At 35.5% G+C, this 24,430-nt stretch overlaps 1 protein-coding gene across 3 annotated transcripts in view; it reads right to left on the bottom strand.

Moving 5' to 3' along the window:
• Positions 1-24,430, bottom strand: part of LOC106108280 (nucleolar protein 4-like) — a 111,173-nt gene that overhangs the window by 33,138 nt on the left and 53,605 nt on the right. For all 3 annotated transcript variants that reach the window (XM_013289399.1, XM_013289398.1, XM_013289397.1), the window contains exons 3-4: positions 19,113-19,247; positions 17,844-18,716 (exon numbers count right to left, since the gene is read on the bottom strand). In XM_013289399.1, the coding sequence (XP_013144853.1) occupies positions 17,844-18,716; positions 19,113-19,247 (1,008 nt within the window). The remainder of the gene's footprint in view (positions 1-17,843; positions 18,717-19,112; positions 19,248-24,430) is intronic.

A 24,430-nucleotide genomic window follows, 5' to 3' on the forward strand; every position in this document is an offset into this window, starting at 1 on the left:
GTTCTGCTGTTTAGGCTACAAACTGTAACAAACATCCATATAACCTTTTACATTATTAATATTAGTATAATTTGATGAAATAAATCACGATTAATTTTAATCAACAAAGTTTTAAAAAATTTTACTGAAAGGAAAGGTATTAAAAAATATTAAAAAATTTTTCAACATGTAAATAATAATTGAAATTACATTGAAATTGTTGAAAAACGTTATTTCGGAAAAAACTGTTTTCACAATTGCGGAAGATGTTTTAAAACAAAAGACAACGTGTAACTTAAAAATTGTTACATCAGAAACAGTTTCCGGTAATTTTAAACAGAGAAAAACGGAAGATAAAACGTATACAAGATATTTTTAATTTTAGAAACGTCATCGTTAAAAGTAATCGTAAAAATAAATGAAAGTAAACTTTTTATTCATTTGTTTTCATTATTATTTCATTGTTTGTCAAATTACCATTAAAAATTTAAACAAAGCAATTAAATAAAAAGGCATAGGATTACTTAGCTTTACATTATCACCAGGAGACTAGGAATTAACAAAGCTATCGCCAACTTACTAATCGGGACGGCAACTTGAAATTTCGGGTTCCCTACCAAAGTTCCTCAAAGACGGTCCTCAAAGCCCCGAGTGGGTGGGCCTCGGGTACTAGGGTGGCATAAGGGTGGCGGTTTTCGGTAGCAAAGTTTGTACCGCAGAGGTGGCTATTCGAAGCAGAAGTGTAGGGAAGATCGGCTGTACTTCGTTCGCCTTTTGCCATGACAGAGGCACTTAAGGGACATATAGCTGAGGTATGATATTAAGAAGAGTATGTGGTTAGTTGTCTGTGCCTTAAGAACGTCTTACTATCGGCCAAATACTGAAACGCATATAAAATACTTCGCTTCGTAAGTGTTAGAATCAGCTATATGTCCAAATTTTTAAGTAATTTGCAGTTTAAACTTCAAAGATATTGTTACATATTTATATACCGTTTTAGCCGTATAACAGGACAATTTACTAAACATCGCGTCGCGTCGTACAAAACGTCGTTAAAGAGCTAAAAAGTACGAAATCTGTGTATCTGTTACCACAGATTATTTAAATTTGTTTTCAAAAGACACGAAAGCACACTATTCTCAATTTTATATCGATATCGATATGTAATTAAATAATTATTGTTCGTATTACATATCCTTGTGAACTTTGCAAAAAGTTTAATAAAAATTACAATAAAAAGGTTGTTGGTGTTTGCCGATAGATGGCGTTAAATTAAAATTTCATGCAGCCACAAATTTAACATGTAGACGATGGAATTAACGATATCAACCAATTTTAAAAGATTTCGCGAATACTCGATTGGAATAACAGAATACCTTAATTTCGACTTACACATTTGTAAACAAACATTTAAATGGATAAAGATGCAACTTTCCTAGAATATTAAATCATAAATTTAAAAAAAAATAGACCAGGCTAATAAATTAAACAAATATTTAAATGGACACATTTAGAATTACTTAATCGAACTTAGGTACGGCCTGTCCTAAAAGTTGAACGTAGCAACAAAACTATGAGGTCAAAACGTTGCTTGGAACGGAAATATATAGGTCCCTAACTCGAAAGCTCAAAGGGTCTGACCGTGCCCAAAAAAGTATATAATCCGTAGGTACTAGGGGTCCATATAAGCGAGGCATCTTCTGTGCCGCCGAGCCGGGGATGTTAAGAAGGGTCCGGGAGGGATAGGACCCCGGGAGGGACAGGACCCACCCTCCTTCCGGTGGGGGAGGGTGTCGGGGAAAAAATTGAGCCGAGAGGACCGTACCCTTGGCTCGACCCGGCGCCGTCTGCACCCGTAATTAGTGATGCGAGATTGCGCTGCGCTTCTGTCGATATATCGATATCCTATATTTTTTATAGCGCTGTTTTGTGTACTATGTTTTATATTTCTTACATTTGAAAAATATTTGTATAGAGACTATATATTAAATTTCTTTGTAGTTATAGAGTTTACGTAATTACAAAAATCACATAAATTAAGTACCTACTAACTAAATCTTTTATATCCACTAAAAGACTAGATAGTGAAATTATCACCAGTCCAAAAAAAAATATACCTTAAAATTTAAAAAAAAAACTTTAAATACTCAATCTAAGTATTTAATAACTTGACTAAACGATCAACATTTATGATATCAACAATATTTATTTATCGATATCGGATAAGTGCGTTATTTTCCCATCCCTAAAAGATTATGACAAGATACAGCGTAGGGCTGCTAACGACGGCCGAGCTGTCAAAAGAACCTACATTAATGTTATTATAACTTTTTCTAGACTCTGTACATACATATATACGACGCCCGGCTTCCCTCGGCGACGCGGCGTGCGTAATGATACCGTCCAGATGTCACCGACAAATCGTGTACATCGCCCGTTTGTGATTTGTCCCGCCAAATCGTAGAATAAGCAAATATCGTAAGAAACAAATCTATATAAAAATTATTTGTGTCTGGCAGCCCGAAATTCTATACGCTAAAGAAAAATTTCACCTTCCCTAAGTGTCGATGTGTGAATTAATTCAATCTTTTATTATGTTACGAGCTTTCGCCCACGACTCCGTCTGCGTGGAATTAACAAAACACAAAAATAAGCAGCCTATGTGTTCTTCCAGACTATTCTCTACATCTATGCCAAATTTCATCGAGATCCGTTCAGCCGTTTGGGCTGCAAACTCTAACAAACATCCATCTATCCATCCATCCATCTAAACTTTCGCATTTATAATATTAGTAAGAAGTACGATTTGTGTAGCCTAAGCTAAGATATGTCTAGGTAAATTACAAACGGTCGGATGACACGTTTTGCATGTGACATACATAATACGTTAAAAGCCTTATCTTAAGACATAAATGTATTTAAAAGATGCAACGCTTTTACTTATTTCGTATAATATTTTATTGAAACTTAAAGAGTTGAAATCAAGGAGTTTTTATGTAAATTTTTTTATCTGAAATTATGATTTCTTAAAGTTTTAAGTGCCGTTAAGTAAGGCTTTTATTGAAAGACATTGATGAACTTTTATAGCATGTAAGTTATGGTCTGGCAAACTTAAATATAAATAATGCTTCAAGTAGTGTCTGCTTTAAGTAATTTAACTTAGTCGTAAAAAGAATTTGCTAAAAACGTTGTCATTTATTGCATATGATAATCAAAATTTTAATTTAAGGGTTTTTAAAATTCCCTTAATTTAAAAAAAATGTCAAAGATAACTTACTATGTGTTCTTTAACTTTTCCGCAGTAACTTACCTGAAAAAAAAAGAACATATATTTTTTTATTTTTTAAAATGTACAAAATATATTGTGATCGCTGTATTTTTTTTATTAAAAAAACACACTTTTAACTTTATTTTTAAAGCTACATTTATTTTATTTAATTATAAATTAACTTATTTTAAGTATTTTTTTAATTTAATTTAAAAAAGTACCAGGGTAATATGAGTTACAAGGTATTCATCGTAGGAACGTCGAGGAGCGACAAACTTCTTTGTTTACTGCAAAGGCAGCTCTTAGGTAGCTTGCCCCGAGGGTAGACCCCATATTGGACATTTTGTATAAGTGCGGGACCGAAGGCAAATCCCTTTCGGACCCTTTTCGGGTCCGTGGACCGTCGGGGCCCGAATTTGCGGATTTTTAAGGTAAAATTTATATGTAACGGGTCGGTTGGGTTCGCTCGTTTCATTTTTTAGTTTGTTATGTAGTTTAACAGCTTAATGATTGATAACCTAATATTAAATCAAATGCCGCACTTTTAAAAGGTCACTGAAGATTTAGCATGAAGCATATTTTATAAGGGCTAGCTTTTTTATTACTACCATGAATATAAAGATATCCAAGTACTAAGTGGACAGATACGGACAGTAAAATAAAAAATAATTATCCCAATGAATATATAATTAATACCCTGTGCTTCACCCCCTTTACCCTGTGTGGGCTGGCCAGAGATAACGTCCTAAACAAACAGCGTAGTCGGCGATGCGGACCATTTGGCCGATAAATTTGCAAAACGACTGATCTGATCGTATTCTACTTTCCTGCAATAAAACTGAATTATCTAACTAACATTATAAATGCAAAAGTTTAGATGGATAGATGATTCTTAGAGTCTAAACAATTAAAAGGATCTTGATAAAATTTTGGGATACAGAAAGAGGAGATAGCCTGGAAGAACACGTAAGTTACTTGCTTTTGTTTTTTTTTAATTGTACTCGGACAGAGTCGCAGGCGAAAGCTATTTAATTATACATTAATATTAATAATCTAGGAACATCATCTGATAAACAAGTATTTGAGAAAGAACTAAAAATTAACGAATTGTTAAGTTAAGTTCAACTTAAATTACAAGTGAAGTTTTACGAAAACATTACTACCAGGATAACATAACCTAATTGGTTACTATATTTCACACGCAATACGTGAACATTTATAAAAGCGGTGGGGGCAGACCTCCTACTGACCTATGTGCCCCTGGTACTTGCCGGACCCTTCGTACCCTCGTCGACCCGGACTAACTAGATAACAGCGATACCGAAAACTAAAGGAAAAAAGTATTGTTACCCCGAAAAGACCATTGCGAGAGAAACTGGGTCATATAACCATAACTAGCATGCCCGAGTTTTAGTTTTTTTCTTACTACTTTTACTAGAATGTCTAATTGTCCTTAATTCGCAATTAAGTTTTAATTCTTTCTGAAACCACGTTAAAACATAATAAAGTAAGAAAGATAAGTTTCCTGACATAATTTTTTCCCCCTTAGTTACTACGATGAACTAAATCTTCACTAAGGGAGAGTTTCTATGAGTGCGATAGTTACCAGGCAAGGTGCCAAATACTAAAAAGCTTTTTCTTAATTAATTAAGTCTCAAATTGATTACTTTGGTCGGCATGAAGGAATAAAAAGCGTGCGAGGGGCGCGGGGCGGAGGGCTCGGGAAGGGGGCCTCGCGTGGCGAGTGGGTAATGTGGAAGTAGACACACGAACCCCGCTGTGGCAACTGGTACCGATAGCAAAAACAATCCTCATTTATATTTTTTTTAGTAAAATAATAATAATTATATAATGTTAGTTTATTTGCAGACATTTACGAAATACAAAGACTTGACATAGTGAACAACATTTTTTCACCGGTAATTTCTCAGACAGGTAATATCGGTTGTCAAGTTTAGTACGTCACTTCGTGACCGCGTATTGAAATTTTACAAAATTACAATAAGCTCGTTCTTTTGTTAGGAAATAAACTAAATAGTGCTACAAAATAAAATTTCAACATTAGAATATTGTTAAATGACACCTATTGACAAGTAAATTAAATACAATTAACTATATCAACGTATAGTTTCGAAGCTGTCAATAGATAGCGTAATATGTTTTTTAAATCTCTATGTTTATTTGGCCCGAACTAACAGGAACACAATCATCATGTTTAATTTTACAATTTTATTTTTAATATAAAGAATACGAGGCGTTTATCTCATTACTACCTATCCATCCCTCGAATTACATTAAAATCTTTAAAAATAAAACGCTAAAAATTTAATTGTAAAACAAAATTACGATCTGTTTTGCGGACGGTACTCTAGCGGCCGGAGTGCCCGGCTGGCAGTTATTATTTACCGGCTCTATCATTTCGAAAATTTCATATTCCCCGTACTTGGACGCTTGAGGTTTAAAAGCGTAAGCGAGCAGGGGGTACAGTGGGTACGGGGGTGCAGTGCAGGGGGTGCCTGCAAAGAGCCAGCTCAGTAGTTGCACACCAGGGGTCATAAGGGGGTTCCTACTAAGAAATAATAACTTCACCGTTGGGTTAGAAAAAAAGCAAATCGCTTGCACACTCATGTTGCCTTGGTATGGCTTAGAGTTTTTTATATTTTTTCGCTACAAGTATATAGTTTTTTTCTTTGCTAGTTGTTATCTGATGGACTCTGGAATACTGCATTGAAATCGCTTTATAATTTAATTCTAGTTTAATATTTAAACTACTAATGTCATGTTAGATTACTTTTTGTAACACATAGTTAGTAAAAAAACAACCGCGTAACATAGAAAAAACCCTGTTCGAATTTTGTACATTTTCAACCGACCCTTTGTTCGTTCGCGCCCAAAAAAATTAGAAAAAATTATCTTGCATAAATAGACTTAACGAACTTAAATCATCCACAAATAATAGCACTAAGTACTAAGAAAGAAGAAGTAATTCATAAGTTTTAGATATTAAAACCTTTGCTCATAAATCTATAAAGAGGAAAGATTTGTATTTTTGTATGTATTGAAATAACTTAAAAACTACTGGGCCGATTTTAAAAATTCACACACAAGTAAAATAGGCTAAATTTTTTATTATTTTTTTAATTCCACGCGGGCGAAATCACGAGCAACAGATAATATAAAAAAATTGGGTAGGTACAAAGGTAGAGAAAGGTTGAAGAAAGTTTGGATTGTGTGAAAGAATTTTAGGAAGATTCATTTTATTTATTTATTTACTCATTTATGTCATATTAATATCAGATATGACAGCTGATAGAGATGCATGGAGCACGTACTGTGCCGACCCTCCGTCAGAACAAGGGCAGGTTGTTTTAATGAAGTGATAAGCTGATAAAGTCTTAATGTAATTTTCTTTGTTATTTGTTTAATTATATCAATAGTATATCAATGTTATACAATTCATAAACAAGTCGACGCATCACGGTTCCCATTTTTAATGAAAGCCGCGGCGTCGGGCGGGCGGCTAGCACCGTATTAATCTTAGCAACGGACCTCCTACGCGCCCCTGCTACCCTGGTAGGTGGTGCCCAAAGATCCCCGACGTGGGGGCGAACATTTTTCCCCGATTTTTCTCCATTTTCAAACTACCCCTGTACACTTTTTTAACGTGCATTATGCAGAGCAGCTAAATTTATCGAAGGTGGAATAAAAAAAAACTATGCTCTAACGAAAAGCGATTCCAGTTTAAAAATATCTTTAGAATATCGGTGTATTTTTAACGCGTGAAAAAGACTTCAACGTGCCATTTTATTGAAGTTTCAGGGATCAAGTTTCAGAGAAAAGCTACAAAACATTAAAACAACTAGCTTTTGGAATTACAAATCAGACTATATTACATGTCTTTCAGAGAGGTAAACATCCATCCATCTAAACTTTGCATTTAATATTAGTAAGAAGATATCTTTTCTACACGCTTAGTTATTCTATTGCTCAAATATATTATTTTAGCACAAGTAAACTAGTTTAATATTTGTAACATAATTCCAAATAACAATTATGACTTAACGCGCGCTAAGTAAATATATCAACGACCCATTACTAAGTATGGACGTATTCTTTATTCTCAAAGGTGTCCAGATTGTCATCAACCTTACGGCAGATTTTTTATTTTATTTCTCTGTTAAATGGACGATTTACTGGCAACGAATAAAAAAATTCTCGTCTCGATCTTTGCCTGCGAAATCCGCCGAAAAGGAAGCGAGCGACCATTAGGGTATTATCGGGGAAAAAAAGGGACGGAGGGGAAAAAATCAGAAAAAAAATTGCTCATAGGAGCCACCCTTTCCTTTTCGTGAGCGTCGCTCCGCCACCCCGGCCTTACGCTAAACACCCCCGACGCCAGGGGGTGCTACATGTATGCCGGGGAGGAGGGAATTACATAAACGACAGGTGAATTTGGAAAATTAAAGTTGCCACTATGACGCAGAGCGGCCTCTGGGAGTCGCTAAAGACACTACCTTAATGCCAGCCGCCTGTGCCTGGAACTCGGAATAACAGCACAGGTTGAAAATTGCCATGTTTTTAAGTAGACAGATTGGAATACGCTAAATAAGTGTAACCAGAGATTCAATGCAAGTTCATCCAAATTGAAAAAAAAAAATTATTACTACGCCATTTTGCTAACAAAAAAAGAAATTCACGGATGCTACAAGTTAATATATCTTTTAGATATATCAAAGTATTTTTACAATTAAACTAAAAATAGAAAATTACTTGCATCTCAGGAATTTGAATCTCAGGAAATGAAGTAAGCCCAACTTTTATCAAAAAATATTTATTTTTTAAAGCGTACGCACATCTTTGGATAAACTATCGCACAACTGTTGTACGATTGTCGATTGTTTCACAGATAATTCAACTGTTTAGTTGCACAACTAAAAATCGAGTAGCTCCTCCTCCTCCTCCTCCATATGAGCTCAGGAATCAAAGCGTGATTAAACTGTTATGCGACAGATTAGTCAAAGGTGTGCGCGCGCTCTAATAGAAAATAAAATAATAACAGAAGATGGTAAAAACCTTATTTAATAAAATAAAAATCTATGGAGAAAAGAAATGTACTCTTTACATGCTACCTTTCAACTACCAGGGAGGCATAAAATGTTAGCGATAACGGCAATTGTCGGAAAAGAAATCCATAGAGACGCTGTAACGAGTGTGTTAGAGGTCGACTCAAGCTTCGATATCAAAATAATTCATATGTGACAATAATTAAGAGGTTTCGCCCCCCTTCGTACCCTAGGGGTGCGGGCGAGGGAGGGCCCTGAAACCCTCGTATCCAACGTGTGGGAGTGATTGGATTGTTAATAAAAGCTTATTTAGACGTTTATGCTCTCTAAATCTGTTTATGAAATTTACTCTAATTAGTGTTTCTTGTAAGTGTGACATTTCGTATTATAAGCGAAACTACTAAACGTATTGTTTTTGATGATATAAAAATTTAGAATTAAAATCAACTAAATACTGGCAGGTTAATTAAAACCATTGTTCCATATATCCGATGCAATAAAATTTAAAACAGCACCAGGGAAACATAAAGCATGGAAAGTACTAATTCGTCCGAGTAGTCAGGGCACACCTACAGCGGGTCCGAAATGATTATTTAATAGTAACCCTCTATCCCTCCCCCTCCCTGTTACCCTCGGCCGTAGGGGGCGCCCGGACCCCTAGAAAAAGTTTCACCGCGTCTATCAAACTAGGAGACCGAACAGAGAAAACTTTGGAGTGGGCACTCAGAGATAAAGGATTTTATGTGTTATAACATTCACATGGATTTAAGGACGTCCTAAAAGTTTATCGCGTAAAGATTTATTGCGTAATAGTCACTGAAACATTTTCTACAGAAAGTATGCTAATATGTATTGAATCTTATCTTACTAATATTAAAAATACGAATATTTAGATGGATGAATGTTTGTTAGAGTTTGTAGTCTAAACGGCTGAACGGATTTTGATGAAATGTGGTATAGATGTAGATGATTGTCTGGAAAAACATATATGATAGGCTACTCACTTTTATTTTTTTTAATTTAACGCCGACGGAGTCGCGGGCGAAAGCTAGTATCTTAAAGAAAAGAGCATTTTTTTTCTGATTGATTTCTATTTATTCATGAATATTAAAAATTAAAACTTTTTTATTTTATTCATATAAATGCAAACAACTCTAAAGATGTTTGTGTTCTTAAATTGTATGTGGCCGAAACTTGTGCCAGCCGTATGCGGTTTATTATTAGGAGTAACAACAAACGATTATTTGAGGTTCGTACAGGGAACACCAAATATATCATATCTCTAAAACTATCTATTGTAATATTTTATTTCTTAAGTAGTAATGTAATAATTATTCTTTTTAAAGAAAACAAATCAGATGGTGATTCCTCTATATTAATTACAGAATAATTAATCGAGTAATTATCAAATTAATTATGCATACAATTAAATCATATTAATTAATTAATTAATATTAATTTTATGAATAAATAAAAAAACTTAACATTCCTTAACAACTAGGTATCACAAGTACCAAGACAGCATAAGTCGGGATACTGCTAAAGGTGTCGGCGACGAAGTAGAGATTATGGGGTTGCAAGTGCAAGCTGGCGAACCCGGTACCAGGGCGTTATAAGTTACCAGGAGTAAATGAGCGCGGATGGGTACTAGGAGAACATAGCTTAAAGGAGTTTAAAAAGACGTTACAGGTTTTTTTTTCATTTGTAATTAAATGACATTGACACGTTGGAAAATAGCGTCAGATAAAAAATCAATGCATTTTAAAATAAAAAAAATTATGGGTTTTTTGATGTTACCCTTTGCCGTATCCAATTGCATTCGTTACTCTTTGAGTTCGCGTAATGATTTACCCGCACTTATATTATTGGTAGGAACTCGTTCTATTTCGTTCGTTACCCGAAAATCCAGCCTATCCTAAATCTGTAAGTATCGACGTAGATACTGGATTTTTAGATGTCACATGCTACTTCATAGCTAAATGAAATACAATTTTACGATATTAAATAGAACAGCGATTTCCCTCTGCTTCACACGGGTAGATAAAATTATTTCGAACATTTAATATAATTAAACATAACCTATGCAACTCTGGGATATGTAGTCCAGTAGTTTCTGAGTTTATCCGCAACTACACCAAGATAAATCTTTATTCTTGATATCTATCTGTACTAATATTATAAAGAGGCAAGATTTGTATTCTTGTATTTTTGAAATGACTCTAAAACTACTGGGCCGATTTCAAAAATTCTTTTACCATTAAAAAGCTACGTTATTAATGAGTAACATAGGCTGCATTTAGTTCACGTGGGCGAAGTTGCGAGCAACATATATTTGTGTGAATGTAACATATTCAGTAGTAAAGGATCTTGGAGGGATGCCATTGTCCGCACCAGAGGGTGCCCTCGACGCCGGGAAGAGACCCTAATGAGGGCCGCTCCCGGAGACTCCCTGTGGTACTGATCGATTGACAAATAAAATAAATTATATACGCTTAACTATTATAGTTATAGTTATTAAGTGGTCACTAAGGGTAACCCTTAGTCACTTTCATACATGTGTTACAAGATTTTATAGTTAGGTCTTTTTGAAAATTGACAATCTTACTAATGTTATAAATGCGAAAGTTTGGATGGATGGATGTTTGTTAGAGTTTGTAGCCTAAACTGCTGAACGGATCTTGATGAAATTTCTCATAAATGTACAGGATAGTCTGGAAGAACACATAGGCTACTCATATTTGTTTTTTTAATTACACGCGGACGGAGTCGCGGCCCAAATCTAGTAATGTTATAAATGCAAAAGTTTAGATAGATGTTTGTTAAAGTTTGTAGCCTAAACTACTGAACGGATCTCGATTAAATTTGGCATAGATGTGGAGGACAGTCTGAAAGAATACATAGGATACTTTTGTTTTTTTTTTTAATTCCACGCAGACGGTACCGCGGGCTACCACTTGTGTAATCATAAAATAGTTGCGTTTACCATTTGTAGCAATCTGTATTTTTTTTTTATAATTCAGTTCTTTATTAAAATTTACATTCGACCTGTTTCGTGCTGAGTGAACGTAAAAAGGCATCTAAATCCTTAGCTCGGAACGCGACGTAAATCCGAAGAAAATCGCTCACGTAGGGAGACCATATCACGATAGGGTTTGTACAGTTTTTTATATAGTTTTCACACAAGGAACTAAATAATAATTTAACCATACTAATATTATAAATGCGAATGTTTAAATGGATGGTTTGTTAGAGTTTGTAACCTAAACGGCTGAACGGATCATGATGAAATTTGGCGTAGATGTAGAGGATAGTCTGGAAGAACACATAGGCCACTCACTTTTGTTTTTTAATACCATGCTAACGGAGTCGCGTGTGAAAGATACATACATAAAAACAAACTTACATACGCTCGAAACATTACTGTTTGTCAGTCGAGTAATAATTACTATTCTAAGGAATTTCGTATTCACATTGTGACATGTTGACGGATTTGACATTCGTCCCGCACATTCCCTTTGAAAAGAAAAGAGACGGCAATAAATACAAGTCTCGGCAGTCGAAATACAGTAAAGATAATTAAAACCCGATCTAATGAAGTGCATTTAAATAGATATCGAGGCCAAGGCGAAGCGCAAATTCTAGTTAAGGCGCGAGACCTGACAGGAGGCAGAACTAGTTAGTAATGTGTGATAAGACTGCGGTTACATTAAAGGTAGCGGAGCGGATTTTTACTTTTAATTTTGTTTTATGTTGTACATTTTTGAATTAATATTTGAAGTTATACAAGTTTATTTATTTATTTTTATTTAAATATTGCATGATTTCTAAAATCGATATATTTTATTTTATAATACTTGAGTCTTCATTTGTCACGTACGAGTATATCTATAAATTAAGGGTCAACCTACACAATATTGTAAAATAGCAAATACCGTGTACCACACAGTGCCTAACTCAAAATAATTACAAAAGTTTGAGATCAAACCGCACCTCGACGGATATTATCCGCTTTACTAACACACCCTTATCTTAAGGGGTAACACGCCACCCCGGTGTCGCTCACCGCTACCAGGCGAGCATAGCGCGCTGAGAATTTTAACGGAATTAGTAGCACGGCCGCCAGTAGGGCGCCGCAGTAAATTCACAACGAGTACTAGGAGACGAGGGGACGCCCACCTCCACGCCTTTATTAGCGCCTGGTACCTAAACCCCGAGGTGTCTGCACGCAACGCAAAAACAGAATTTACCCGACCGAAAATAATGTTACCCAGCTTGCGTTAGGGAGGAAAGGAGGTTGTTTTCGCCGCGTGCTTTTCAAGCGAACGCTGCGTGGCTCTGGAGGTATAAACATTTTTGAAATCTTTCTTTTTTTCTTTTTTTTCTTCGCCGACGCTCGAACGTTCCTTGAAATGCGGAGGACGAAATAAGAAAAGGAATATCAAAGTATAGAGCACAATTCTTTCATATCGCTATAAAAACATTAAAAAAAAACAATCTTGTACTGACAAAAACAACTGCAAAAGTAAAAAAATTCTCTCTTACTGACCTTTCGACAGGGAAAGAACAACACAATCTTACTATTATAAATGGGAAAGTTTAGATGGATAGATGTTTGTTTGTAGCCTTATCTCGGGTTGTAAATTGTAAGTCTGGAGGACACATAGTCACAATTTTGATTTTTTTATCTCCGAGCGGACGTCTATCGAAAATTGTTTAAAAAACAATTAAGAACTAACTAACCAATAATTAATTTATCAATTGGATGTAAACGCATCCAAAATCAACCCCTATTGAAGCAACCCTCGTGTTATTAAAACTGAGAATCGATTTGTTGTAGGGGAAGTCGAGTTAATTGTCATGTTTCAAGGTCACAGATGCCGACTGGCAAATGTAAACAAAGTATTTCGACTGGAAAAGATTTTCTTAAACACTTAAAAACAGGTACATAGATATATTTTTATTCTCAATTACTCAAAGAGTTATATAGTACAAGCTTTCTGCGACTCCGTGTGCGTTGAATTAAGAAAACAAGAGAAGCCTATGTGTTCTTCCAGACTATCTTTCTATTCTACTTCATATAATAAAGCGTAAACACACACTTCTTTGTTGCCTAAGATGTCAGCAATTACAGCATATTTTTGAATAATCCTTTTTTTTATAAAAAGCTATACACTTGCGTCACGCTTTAGGCTATATATTATCACGCCATTAAACTTAAGGGTAAATATTTTGGATAAAAATCCTAATGTGGGAAAGAGACCATAAGTTGCTGCCAACATTAAGAAAGAAATATTGCCCAGGTTTCACATGTCATGTCATTTTGACATTTGCTATTGATAATTTGATAAATGTTAACAATAAAATAAAATGTTCATAATTTCATGCGGATGAAGCCGCATGGGAACAGCTAGTATTAAATAAGATAGTCTGATTGCAAAATTTAGTATAGAGTAATAGATTTTTCTAATAGTGTTTGTTGTCATAACACTGCGTAGACACAAGGAGAGTTCTCTCTCACTTGATAATTATAAGTGTCGAAAGTTCCTTTGTTTCTTGAAGATCCCGGAACCTACGTCTGTCACTTGATGGACACTGACGATTTCGTGGATCAAATCCCACATCTGCTTTCCCCCAGAAGTTATCTTTAGAAGATTTCCTCGTCAATACCAAAAGAATAAGAAGAATACATTAAACAGACACTAGACGTAGGGAACAACATTTTTTAGGTAATTTCTTTGTACGGTTATATCTTAATTGACACGCTAAGACGCTTCTCAATGTTTGAATCAATTGTTTGTTTTGTGATTTTGACTATCGGTCACCAGGTAGCGCTAGTGAGGTTGTAAAATGTTTCAAGTGAAGTGTCAATTATATATTTTTGAATCTCTTTGATATTAACAGATATTTGTAGACATTTGTCGTCAAAACAGAAGTAATCTGCGACATAAAGGCGGTCGCACGCCACAACTGCGCACGAATTAAATAGCTTGATATTAACAGTACGGGAAAAAAGGGGGTTGCCGCAGCTCTAGTTATATCTAGATACGATATAAACAACTATTTAGAGATATTAATCTGATATTTGAAGTTCTTTGACATTTGTTATTGTAGACAAAAATGTAAAAAAATAACTTTTGAAACATGAAAACAGAAAAGAGATGTTTTAAACAGTATAGTGTTTGTAATATTTTATATATGGATGTAGTTATTTGTTTTTTTGTAACGAATAAACTCAAAATATATTAGACCAATTATAAATATTTTTTTATCATTAGAAAACTACATTATAACTGAGTGACATAGGATGTATTTACTATGCATTCTTTTAAATTACACGCGTACAAAGACGTGTGAAACCGCTAGTAATTTGTATTATGATGACTTGTATGTTATAGTTAAAACTAGCTTTTGCTTGCGACTCCGTCCGCGTGGAATTAAAAAAAAGTAAGTAGTCTGTGCATTCTTCCAGACTATCCTCTACATCTATGACACATCGAGATGCGTTCAGCAGTTTAGGCTACAAACTCTAACAAACCCTCCATCTGTAATTTTGCATTTATGTTAGTAAGAATTTCTCAGCTGTTCTTATATGAACAAAATACACCTATTTACTAGAATACCTCATTCAGTCAAACTATATCCCTGTATTTAGTATCTGAGAAAAAAAGGGGGGTGCGAGGGTCGAATCCCGCAAGGGGTGGGAATGGACTGAAGGAGCCCCAATCAATCTTACAAGTCGCGGCGCAGGGGGTAGGTTTCGGGGGTCGTAGGGACGCTACCCTCTTACGGACGGTCTACAACTGACCCTTCGGTACACTCGACATGAAGAAAGTCGCAAATGAAATTTTGTGACGAATTAATTTCATTTAATTTAATTTTATTTAATTTAATTTTATTTATTTTTATTTTTATAATGTTTAAATATTTAGTTATGTTGTGAATAAAATAAAAAAGATATATAATTAATTTAATTGTACTAATTGTCCTAATTTAGTTGTATAGGTTATGAAAATCTAAAATGTTAAGTTTTTAAACCTATGCTAACAAAATAAATTTAACGATATATAGATTCTATTGTATTATGCCATGTTTAAAAGTCCTAAAAAAGCTAATAAGTTTATACAAGACACGAAAGATTTAAACACAAAAACAAAAATTACAAGTAATAAGAAAAGGTCCTTTAGACAAGAAATCGCACACGTCAAAAAAAAGCCATCATCAGAAAGTGTACTTGCCCACTTCTCTGTCGGGCATCGTTTTTGTGTCTTGTCTAATGCCGTGACGCCCCCCGAGGCTGATGAAACCCGCACCCTCACCACCCTTACACCCTCCACCCCCCAACATCGCCCCGAGCGAGAAAAATGAGTTAGAAAAGATGCGGCGCCCGATTATGGCGTTACATTCTGGTCCTTTGAGTCGGACATTCGTCTGAATCAATCGCGGCCATTACGAGGTCACATGTCAGGTGATCACATATCATCTATAAATCCTGCGCTCCTAATACCACGTTGTCAGCACATATACGTTACTTAAGTGCGCCTTGGACTAAACTATCGCACAACTGTACGATTGTCGATTGTTTCGCAGTCAATTCAACTGTTTAGTTGCACAACTAAAAATTGAATAGTGCACCTCCATATAAGTAAAAAGTAGTAAATAAATATTTTTTAAAATATAAGCTTTAAGAATAATTACAACTTACTTAATTATGTTTTAAGAAGGTATTATAAGCTACCTTTAAATCATCGAAATTCGCTTAGTAAATACTTTATTTAGATGTCTATTTTCATTACCAAAAACTATGTTAACATCTGTAAACATTGTTCTCTTATTATTTCAAATAATTGAATACAATTTACAAACAAGGCTTATAGTAAATTCGCTAAAAGATTCTGGCAGCTAATAAATTTCGATCCTCCAAACCAATAATTCGGCATTCGATGCGAGCGGTCTTACAGCGCACTCTAGCGGCCAATAGCTCATAAAACCCGCACACATTCACTCAGTATTAAACAGAGATTTCTACTCGAAAATATTATAGTATCTAGCTGTTGCCTGCGACTTCGTCCACTCGTAATTAATCTCTCCTATCTTGCCGCATTAATTTTTATGTACAAAAAACTTAAATCACTAGCTGTTTCCGTGCGGCTTCATCAATTTTATATTATTGTTTACATTTGTCAAATTGTCAATAGCAAATGTCAAAATGACATGACAAGACAAACCTTGGCAATCTTGCTTCCTTGATGTTGGCAGCAATTTATGGTCTCTTACCCACATTAGGGTTTTTATCCAAAATATTTACCCCCCTAAGTTGAATGGCGTCAAAATAAATAGCCTAAAGCGTGACGTAAATGTAGGGCTTTTTATTAAAAAAAGAGTTATTCAAAAATATGCTATAATTGCTGACATCTTAGGCAACAAAGAAGTGTGTGTTTACACTTTATTATAATAGTATAGATATCTTACAAATATTATGAAGTGGAAAGATATGTATTTTTGTATGTATTGAAATAACTCAAAAACAATTGGGCCTATTTTAAAAATTCTTTCACCGTTAAAAAGATAATTTATCTATGAACAACATAGGATATATTTTTTAGGTGAAATCGCGAGTAATAATATATTTGTTCACATAGATCGTCAGTAAACTAACTTTAAATGGTATTATATCTATATTACTGTTTCAAAGCCCCGAACATTTTTCGTATCCACATATTTGTTAAAATCAAAAGGGAAATTTTATATAACATAAGTGTACCGCAAACTCGCTTTGTGTTTTTGTACAAGTTTGAAAGCGGTGGGTTAGTGGTTTAGGTTAACGCAAAAATGATAATTCTAAATTATTTCAACGAAAACACAATGAAAATCGTAAACATGTACTATTCTTATTGTTGAGTGCAAAATACAACCTCTTTGGCTGACAAGCAGTATTTATACAGCCAAAGAGGTTGCATACTGGCCACCAAGGCAATAATCGTTTATAAAAGAATATATATAAAAAGAAGAAGTCAAGATGTGATTGACAGAATTTCGAGTTTTAAGTTTTTGTATATTTGTGTAAATAAGTTAATAAAGATATGTTTGTTTAATAATAAGTGTTTTGTATTTTTGGCTGCCGCGCTGTCGGTAACAAGTTAAACACTTATATCGATTGAAATATGTCTTAGTATGAGATTCTGTGTGTAAGTTTATATTAGAACGAATCTGTACTAGCAATGAATAGTAAATATTTTACTAAAGTTTGCAGTTATTTCTTACTTTTACGGTATTTTTTTACTGCCCTCGATTGTCTCTAACGCGTAAGAAATCTTACTAATGTTATAAATGCGAATGTTTAGATGGATGTTTGTTGAAGTTTGTAGCCTAAACGACTGTACGGATCTCTTTTAAAGCGTAGATATAGCTTAGTCTGGAAGGTCATAGGCTTTTTTTGTTTTCTTAAATTCCACGCGAACGGAGTCGCGGTCGAAAGTCAGTATAATGTAATTACAGAAAATAATGATAAAGCTTTAAAATTACCACCAACTTACCTTTGATTCTCCATCCAAACTATCTTGATACGCCATACTCCGCATATGCTTGAGGTAGGCTGTGGTAATAGGCACGCTGTAATCGACGTCCTCGCCTGCATAGTATAAACCACCATCAGGTCGCCACGGCCGAGGATATCTCCCATAAGAGTTCGTACACTCTACACTTGTAGGCAGTAATTTCTTCCGAGGCGGAGATCTCGACTTCGGAGGGTCTTTCGAAGTCAAATTAGCGACATCTAGCGGATTATATTTCTTCTCTTTCTTAACTTCGACTTTCGGTTCAGTCACTTCTACGTTTTCTGTCGTCTTAGTACTTTCTTTGTCATCTTCAGTAACTTCCTGTTCTGTTTCTTGCTTTTCCTCTAGCAGTAATAGTGGTGGACTATCAACGACTTTGACATCTTCTACATCGATTAAACTATTCTCGTCTTTGTCTATCTCAGGGTCGGTGCGAACTGGCTGTTCTTCTCTAAACGCGGGTTCGACTGACGTACTTCTGTTTAGTAAGGGAGTTGAATCGAAAGCGTTCACCTTTTTTGAGGTAAGTTCGATATAAGTTGGTTCCTGGTCTTCCGTGTCTGTTGGCTTAGGGCTGTCGACTTTCTTTAACGGTTGGAGTTCTGTGTAATCGAATTTCGGTTCGTAAGGATAGTTGGAGTGGGCTGCGTCGATTTCTGATTCCCAATTCCTGGTGTAATCAGTCGCACAGTGCGGGAGGAACGGCAGGTAGGGGGGATGCCTGGTGGGGGAAGGGGAGGGTGTAGGCAACGGGGGAGGGGATGCACTGCGTGGGCGCCGCGCGCACTCCGCACATCCCGTCAGGAACCTGGTCACTGCTTCACGGGGAAGGAACGCGTATGTCTCCGTAATCTGTGGAAGAAAATATCTCCTATCAAAGGAAAGAAAGAGAAAATCATTCAATCATTTTCATATACTAAAAACAAAAAACAGTGACACCAATAAAACAATACAAGGAAAGTAACTTGAAAATTTAATAATATTAAGTTTGTAGATAAATCTTATAGTTTAAATCTTAGTCCCAGAAGACAAAGGTATACTCAAATGTTTTAAAAATGTCTAAAACATTAAATTTTAAGTAAACATCCTCACTTCTATGAAAAAACTACATACAATTACATCCTAACTTGAGACAGCGCCATCTATAAAATCAGTATGTAACTATCCAATTTGCTTCGAGAAAATCTCATCAGAAAATGTTGTCCTATTTTCTAACTAGATGGCGTAAACAAAAATAGTTCAACTCACCGTTCTGTAAGTTCTTTTTTGACCCGCATGTTTCCCAGGCCTGCCTTCCAACTCAACGTGTACCGTATAAATGATATCGAAGAAATTTTCTACTATTGCAACTTTTCTATAAACGGGTTCTTGACTTGGAGCATTCTGAAACAAATAAAAATTTTATGTTAACTTTCCTGGTTCATAAAATCAAAAGTGCTGCCATCTGTTGTCTTATTTCAAGTTGAATCTTGTTACTGCTATCCATCGATAGATGGCGCTATTATGCAAACAGTAATATAATAAGCACAAAAATGAAAGTCCTAGACCTAAAATGCGTTTTCAAAAAAAAATATTACAATAACTAAACTGTAATTGGTTTAAGGATTTTTTTCTTTTAGCTTACTTTAGCAATTTTTGCATAACATAAATAAATAAATTATGGATTTTTTACTCCTAGATTTTCTAACCACAGTAAATTTTAACTGAATGTTTGTTGTCTTGTCAATGCTTATAAAAATCAATCTATAAAAATACTAAATTACTAGTAATTTGTTGCTTGGCTTTAAGCATTATCATTATCAACTTAAATTAATTAATTTCCTTAGGGTTGCGACGACATCTTTGCTAAAACTATTCGATCTCCAACAGATTATAACATTCCTCGCGCGGCCCGTAGCTTCAGATCCCGTAATTAGACTCATAAATTCGGTCGCGGACAGCAATTAGCCGACGCTAGTCCCGGCGACCCTAATTACCTGCGACTCCGACTCCGGGACAAAGTAATTACGTCGCCTGTCGCCTCACCAGCTAGGGTTGCCAATTGACTTTCAAGATTAAAATGATTTATCGCCTTTTGACAATAGATGTCGCTACTTGGTTCTTGGCAAGATATACGATGAAATAAAGATCAAAATTAGATCAAAGTTTAAGATTGATTGGAGTTGATATATCATGATGATCATGAACTCTAACAAAATAAGACATATTCAATGTAAAAAAATATGTAAATTTTGTTCAATGTTATTGATATATATTTTTAATTAAGAAATCTTAAGTATGCGAATCTTCCTTTTAAAATCTCAATAGTCAGATTTACTTCAGGCTTACAAAATCTGTTATGGAAATTACAAGTAAAAATAAGAAAACCAACATTAGAAGGGGCATAAAATACAGGAGAGTGCGAACGCGACGAAATAGCGGTATCAACGGCGATGGTTATCTCGAAGAGAGCGGACATGCGGTCGGCGTCCCGGGGCGTCCAGGGGGCGTCATGGGGCGTCAAGGGGCGTCCTGGGGAGGTCCGGTGAGGGCGCGGCGGGACGGCTGTCTAATGGCCCCAGCGATTACACGGTTGCGACCGCGCCAGCCGCCGACACTAGGGTTGCCAAATGTTCCATTTAGCAGTTTTTTTTGTTTTAGTAAACTTTTCAGATCGCCTGTTTTAATGGTAATTGTATAACTGATAATAGATGGCGTTGGTTTACATTGTACTTTGTATGTTAATTTACATTGTATGTGCGTACTCTTCGTAATATGTTCAGTATAAGTTTTTAATTAAAATTGTAATTTACTAAATACTCAACTTATTTTAGATTTAAATATGTTCCATCGACAGTCTTTGCTTCGTTTACTCTCTTCTTAACGATATGTGTTATAGATGATAAATTTCTTATAAACTACTTCATTATTATGTGCTATCGCTCGTAGTAATTAACAGAACCCGGACCGCGAACAGACTAACAGAACTAAAATTGCGTCAGATATCGACCAGCGTTGATGTTATCTGTGATATCATCACAGTCTAAAACCTCTGTTTGCTTTTTATTCTTTGTCATCCTTAAGAAAGTGATTAAACGAACGATACTAGGTAAGTGTCGCTAACGATACACAGTTAACGTATATAATAATCGACAAAATTCACACAGTAAGGTAGAACAGTGTTTCACAATAGCAATACTGCACTGTCTACTGCTCTACAATAATTCCGCCCTCGTAGCATTAAGTATGTTTGGCACGGCATTGGTGACGCAATTGGCCGTAAATTCGGGCACCGATCTGCGATAACTCGGCAACAGGTGGCGCTATCACCTGCCCAATACGGTATAGTGAAGATACGCTAACCTACACATAACTCTGTATGAGTTATGAACTCCTGGTATGCGTATTGTGCGTGGATTGATTTTCTCCTAAAGATATTCTTTTTTTTTAATTAATACACCACCTATTATAATCTAGACCACTAGTTACTTCTAGACTTATTCTAGATTTAGAAGATAAAATTTATTCATACAAAATAGTACGCAGTTTTTCTCTTTGATTCTTTGAGATGTGAGGGTAGAAGGGGGATGGAAGTGCGGGTTCCCGTTTCCTTTGTGATGCGACACGCGCGGCCGCACCCGGGCGGGTCCGGATGTCGCGAAAAGGGCCAATTGAACGGCCGGGTATATCCGGCCGGGAGTACGGTTGAACCGGTTTTATCAAGTGACTAGCTGTCGCCCGGGACTCCGTCTGTGTGGAATTATAAACAAAAGTGAGTAGCCTATGTGTCCTTCTAGACTATGCTTTACATCTATACCAAATTTCACCGAAATCCGTTCAGCCGTTTAGGCTACAAACTCTAACAAACATCCATCCATCCAAATTTTCGTATTTATAATATTAAGTATGATAGTACATACAGGAATGAAATGTTTTTGAGGTCAGAAACTTGCGTGAAAGAAATTCTGCAGTTTTAAAATCTTTTGATTATTCCACTCATTCTCTATACTACTCCTGTTGTTTTCTGTTTGTCACATTTTGACATTATCCGCACAATCAAGGTGTAACTAGTGAGGATTACAGACTGTGTACATAAGTATCGACAAAAACAGGTCACATTGAGTACCGATTGACAGGAGCGTATCGATTTTTACTGCCGACCCTGTCGCTAAGGGTGGACACACACAACTAACGACAATATTAAATCACACAAATTGTAACATACAATTTTTTATTCGTACTTACAGATAAAAAAAGATATTGTGCGTGAATAATTATTATTACTTTTAAGATGCCCTACATAAATTATACAAAGACCTCCTCAATTGTGCTCAAAATTTGAAAACCGCAAAAGTTACACTTCGCGTAATGATAACAATATTATTTGTTGATTACTACAAGATTATATTATCATACTTTAACCTCAAAATGTGCAAAGAAAATATTTTTGATATAAATAATTTATATCGCTAAGTTCGCGGTGTGCTCCAAGCTTTACATCGTCAGTGAGCAGTGAGCGCCGGCCGCCTCGTGTCGACCGATCACACGTTTTCCGCTGCCGGGAGCACGCTTTAGAGATGTAACGCTCAATATGAATTAGTGAAAGATATCGACAGTTTTAATTTTTATTATTATTTTTGTTTGTGACAATAGATAGAAATGGTTTATTTGTATATTTTTTTCGTTGTGACTGCATATAGTTTTGTGGTTTAAGCGATTTAGTTATCATTTAAATCGGATTTCTTACCGGAGTGAAGTCCCCGTATATAGAAATACAGATATAATTTAATGTTTAAATTAAACCCTTTTTTTACCTGATTTGTTTAAATTACTACACCTTGAATGCCATAAAGTATTATATCAAGTCTTTACTTTTCAAAGTAAAAACTAAAATACGTCAAAAATATATCGAAATAAAACTACCAAAAATACCCCTTCCCTAGTGCTCTTGGTGCGCATTAATCAGTCGGTCGTTTGGTCCTGCCGCAAAGTGCCCCCCCTCCCGCCGCCCGCGCTGACACCTCGCCCCCTCCCGCAGCTGTAGGGCTGCCACCGAGCAGCGTAACGCCGGTTGATTTATTACGTGACATAAACCCTACGCCCTTGTCTCCTTTGGGACATCCTTAACTGGTTCGTGCAAATTTTTTGTGGGCATTTTTTAAACTATGATCTTATCTTTTTCTTTACAGATATATCTTAAAAATATATGCAATATATTGATATAATTTATTTAATTAAAAATAGACTATTTTCACTACCATTTAGTGGATGTTTTAGGTTTTTAAAGAAATGTCCGATTAAATAGAGAGTCCAAATAAAATAACGAATTTTTCCAGGAATAAAACTTAAATTGTAACCTACAAGCTAATGCCCGTGACTTTGACTACGTGTAATTAAAAAAAAGCCTATCTTACTTAGTGATAACGTAGCTTTTTAATGGTGAAAGAATTTTTAAAATCGGCACAGTAGTTTTTGAGTTATTTCTATACAAAAACACAAATCTTTCCTCTTTATAATATTACTAGCTTACGCCCCCGACTCCGTCAGCGTGTGATTAAAAAAAACAAAAGTGAGTAGCCTACGTGTTCATCCAGACTATCCTCTACGTCTGTGCCAAATTTCATCGAAATCCGTTTAGCCGTTTAGGCTGCAAACTCTAACAAACATCCATCCATCTAAACTTTCGCATTTATAATATTAGTAGATATGACTAGCTGTTCCAGCGCGGCTTCATTCGCATGAAATGTCAAAATTCAAACGCACAAATGACAATTGCTTTCTTTATGTTGGCAGCAACTTATGGTCTCTTTCCCACATTAGGATTTTCATCCAAAATATTTACCCCCTAAGCTTAATGGCGTGAAAATATATAGCCTAAAGCATGACGTGTGTAGGGCTTTTCATAAAAAAAGAACTATTCAAAAATATGCTGTAATTGCTGACATGTTAGGCAACAAAGAAGTGTGTGTTTACGCTTTATTATAATAGTATAGATACCGACATTTACTGTATTTTTGGCTAAGTATGCCGTTAATTAAGTTACCTAGTATATAGTATATTTAAGAGAAATATTTCGATACATACGAGAGAGGGCCGGACCCCTCGGCTATGGGATATTGAATCTCCTAGTTATGGAATAAAAATGCAAACGAATAGGGCTCCCCACATTGTTTGCGAATACTTTACTCGGACAAGATATAAGACCACGGGATAGAATTCCTAAAATAATAACGTTATTTCGTCGAAAGACATGGGATTTTACGGAATAATGCAATGAATTTTAAGCAAACAGCCTCTCAATTACGATTTTTTAATGGAATTAAATTTGAATCATGGTCTTATCACTTAAGACGCTGTTGCGTAAATGTTCAAATATTTGACTGTTATTGTCGATTAAGGCTAAACCTAAAGGGAAGGGGAAATGTCCTCTTTATGTGCGTCTCCTCCGTCAATTAAGGGTAGGCAACGCATCTGCAAATGCGGATGTATAGAGGCAGCGCACATTGGGCTGAATCAAGTTGCTCCATAGACAACTTTATCTGATGTTTGAAATGTCTCTTTTTTTGCTTGAATGTGCTTTGTATCAG

This window comes from Papilio polytes, unplaced genomic scaffold (assembly GCF_000836215.1).
Source record: "Papilio polytes unplaced genomic scaffold, Ppol_1.0 DF821733.1, whole genome shotgun sequence".
Lineage (NCBI taxonomy): Eukaryota > Metazoa > Arthropoda > Insecta > Lepidoptera > Papilionidae > Papilio > Papilio polytes.